Source organism: Crocuta crocuta, unplaced genomic scaffold (genome assembly GCF_008692635.1).
Source record: "Crocuta crocuta isolate KB4526 unplaced genomic scaffold, BGI_CrCroc_1.0 scaffold32, whole genome shotgun sequence".
In the NCBI taxonomy this organism is placed as follows: Eukaryota; Metazoa; Chordata; class Mammalia; order Carnivora; family Hyaenidae; genus Crocuta; species Crocuta crocuta.
This window is the reverse complement of record NW_027529424.1, coordinates 13,088,454-13,092,091: the sequence shown is the minus strand read 5'-3', so window position 1 is coordinate 13,092,091 and position 3,638 is coordinate 13,088,454. Positions and strand designations below refer to the sequence as shown.

The 3,638-nt window shown below is 63.6% G+C and overlaps 1 protein-coding gene across 1 annotated transcript; it reads right to left on the bottom strand.

The window, feature by feature from the left end:
- Positions 1-228: 228 nt before the first annotated feature.
- ADARB2 (adenosine deaminase RNA specific B2 (inactive)) lies at positions 229-2,871 on the bottom strand. The gene is made up of 3 exons (XM_077758428.1): positions 2,859-2,871; positions 2,216-2,394; positions 229-405 (listed from the first exon to the last, which is right to left on the bottom strand). The coding sequence occupies exons 1-3, from the start codon at positions 2,869-2,871 to the stop codon at positions 229-231; spliced, it is 369 nt and encodes a 122-aa protein (XP_077614554.1).
- Positions 2,872-3,638: the final 767 nt, after the last annotated feature.

Here is a 3,638-nt window from a genome sequence, read left to right as displayed (position 1 = left end):
GCACCTGCGCCTTCAGGTTGGGGGGCCGCCCGGCTCTGACAGTGTGGGAGCAGTACGCCCCTGGTTCGGTCTAGCTGCCTGTCGAACGTTGGCCACACGTGTGCTTCTGGAACGCCAAGGGGAAATGAGCGGGGAGAGCGGGCGAGCACCGCCTGCCGCCCCCGCACGCGCGCTCACCCTGCCCTGCGCCGGCGCCCACTTGGCTCCGGGAACCACAGGTCCGGCGGCTCAGAGGCTTAGTAGGAACTGGTCCTGCTCGGGCGGCTTCCTCACCCACGTGCCCAGCCCGGCCTTCTGAAGCGCCCTGAACAGCTGCTGCTTAACAGACTGGTAGGTGCAGGCCCCCCGCTTGGCCTCACAGTACACGGACGGCGTGTCTCCCTGGCTCGGGATCCGTGTGCTCAGCTGCGGGGCGGGAACAAGACAGCAGCGGGTCAGACCTCCCGCCGGCCGGGCCGCCTGTCCCGCTCTCTTACTGGGAGACGGGAAAGCGACGTGTGTGAAGTTTGCCCAAATGGTGCTTCTTAAGGTCGGCGTTCTCCCCGCACTCGGTGACTGAGTGTCAACTAGTGGCTGTGGTGGTCACTTCTCAGTGTGCATCAGAATGCCGTGTGATACACCCTCACAGTACCCGATGCCATGTGTCCTGTGTTATACACGTGGCCAATGTCAGCGTGCCCGATGCCGTGTGTCGTGTGTTATACACGTGGCTGATGTCAGCGTGCCCAATGCTGTGTGTCATGTGTGTTATACACGTGGCCGATGTCAGCGTGCCTGATGCCATGTGTCATGTGTTATACATGTAGCCAATGTCATGTTATACGCCCTAAATATATCCAATGTTATGTCAGTTTTCCCCAGTAAAACTCTTAACAAAAGAAAAATGTTCATCTTCCTTGAATTACCTGTACACAAAATAATATCTCATATAAATCCAAAAAAGGAACAAAAGAGTAATCGCAGTGGCCACCCAGCTCCATCTGGCGGTCCCAGGCTGTGTGGGGGGAGTGCCCAGCAGACAAAATAGCCCTAGAACTCGCCTGCCACTGAGAAAACACCTGTGTTTTTCTTCCTGGGGAGGCTCCAGGCCCCTGTTGGGGTGGGGGGCCCCCAGGGATGTTCGTGGGACCGAAGCAGCATCACACAGGCGGGGGATGGGCGGATTTCCAGGCAGGAACCCAGTGGAAGCAGGCTGTCTCCTCTGTTGGGTTTCTGAGCTCGTACGGGCAGGGCCTTGGGGCCAGTGTAGGCAGGGAGTGGGGAGGCCAGGGTGCGGGGAGCCGGGGCGGGAGGCCCAAATCCCCCGCGGGCTTTCTAGGGAGTCGGGGGACCAGCCTGCCCACTGGCCGGCCGCCCCCCTCAGCAGGTGCAAAGGGCCCTATTCTTTAGGAAGACAAGGTCAGCGTGTGCTCGGACACAGCCCCTCCTGTGTGCAGAACAGGGAGGCACAGACGGAGCCCGGAGCGGGCCGAGGGGCAGCTGAGGCCGGGCGGGCAGGGCAGAGCCAGGTCCCCGGCGGCGGCGCGTGGCGGCCACAGAAGTCGTGCCTCGCTGAGGGCGACAGGCAGGGTTTCCAGGGTCCTCTGAGGTGAGAGAAATGTGTATCTCGAGGGTCAGTGTGTCGCCCCCTTCCGCGCCTGGTCGGCCTCCCCACGCTGTCCCTGCCGTGTGGCTCTGTGAGGGGGACGAGTGTGGGGAGGCCGGCGCAGCCACGTAATGGGTTTCTGCCTTTTGATTTCGTGCTTTTGCTTTGCTCTGTGGGGCTGTTTGGTTGTGCGCGGCCTGCTATGCGTTGGGAACACGTGGGGTCTGTGTCTAGATCTCAGCCTGAGACCTGCAGGCGTCGTTACCGAGGGGAAGCAAGCTCAGAGTTGCAGCAGAGACGCACAGCCTCGGGGTGGGGGGAGCGCTCACCTTCCACCCGGCATTCGGGGAAACCACTCAGTTTCCTTCCATCTAAACTGGGAGTGATACCGACCCCAGGGGCCTCCTCTGGACTTCCCTCCATGAGGCCGCCGGCTCCGTCTCCATGGGGTTCTAGAGCCGCAGCCCGTGGCTGCTGGCGTGGGCCCTGCACCGAGTGGCCGCGGGGACCCGGGGAGAAGACAGAACGGGGGCCGGTGTTCATGCCACGTGCCGCTCTTGCCCAGACAAGACGCCGGCTTCCCGTGGGCCCTCCCCGTGGCTGTGGGAGCCGCCCCCACCGGACTGTTACCTTTCCGTAAAGCCGCGCCCACCGTGCTGAGAACATGTGCTTGCAGAGCCGCGAGGACCCCCCGCAGCTCCTCCTGCCGGTGGTGCCGTCGATGACCTCCACGTCCGTGTTACCCACCACCCAGTTCACGCTGAAGTGCGGGGACTTTCCGGGCTGGCGCGCCTCGGCGTGGCTCACACCTGTGGGGGGGACACGGAGGGAGCCGGCGTCAGCGCTTCAGCCCACTCGAGGGACAGGCGGGTGCCCAACAGGGTGGGTTTGCGCTGGTGGGGGCGCCTCTTCCCACGGGACTCGTGGGCTTTAACTCAGGAATCTGAGGTTCAGAGTTCGGTTGACGAGAGTTAAGAAGCTAATGAAGGGGGAGCCTGGGGGGCTCAGTGCTTTCAGCTCAGGTCGTGTTCCTGTAGTTCGTGAGATCGAGTCCCACACTGGGCTCTGTGATAACAGCACAGATCCCGGTTGGGATCCTCTCTTTCCCTCTGCCTCTGCCCCCCACATTCCCTGTTTCTCTCTCAAAATAAATAAATAAACTTAAAAAAAAAAAGCTACTGAAAACGAGAGAGGTAAGAGTGTAGGATAGTTAATTAATGAAGCAGCATGATCCAGAAACAGCCCCGGCCTCAGAACGTTTGGGGCCACGCACACAATGAAAGCATGAGGCCCCGTGGTCAGTAGCTGTTAGGAATTTCGGGATGATGGCGGGACTTTCTAGGAATGGGGCCCGTGGCCGCCTGGACGCGGCGCCCCCAGGATGCCGGCCCGTGAGAGCGGCTCCAGAGCTGCCCGCGAAGCCCTTCCAGCCTCTGCGCTCGTCAGGCTGTGAGCTGGCTTCAGCTGGGACACAGCCCTTGTCCCCGGAGCAGACCCGGGAAGGGGCACCGGTGACCCTCCTCTGCGGCAGCACCGGCGGCGTCCGGCCTCTGCCTGGCCTGTCCCGCCTGCGGCGTGGCGTCTGCGGTGGGAATGTGCGGGCTGTGCCGTCCCGGGGTTCTGGAACGCTGCTGCCGCCCGCCTGCCCGCCTGAAGGTTCCCTGACCTCCGGAGGAGCGGGAAGTGCAGGTGGGCGGGAGGGAAGGCCCCGCGGTGCCCCCCGCGCTGTGCGCAGCCATGGGGAGGAGGGGCCCCACCCCTGCAGCTTCAGTTTGCAGCCCCCCACTCCCATCTCCCCCACGGCCGCTGCCCCTCCTCAAGATACCTNGGTCCCTCTGTCCCCCCCCCCAGCCCACACCACCAGCTCCTTCTCCCCGAGCAGGTGCCCCCGCCCTGGGCGGAAGGGTGGGGGCCGAGTTAGCGCCCTGTGCCATGGGGGTCACAGACCTGAGACGCCCTGGGGTCGGGAAGCAGCCCTCCCCCCAGGGCCTGCAGCAGACACCCTGAAGGGGGCACCCCGGCGTCCAGGGGCCGCGCTCCCCTGCGGCTCCGC

Excerpts from the sequence above, each read along its gene's own strand:
- ADARB2 (XM_077758428.1), bottom strand. Across the intron at positions 406-2,215 it reads GGGCGCGGCTTTACGGAAAG|CTGAGCACACGGATCCCGAG; the intron begins GTAACAGTCCGG and ends CCCGCCCCGCAG.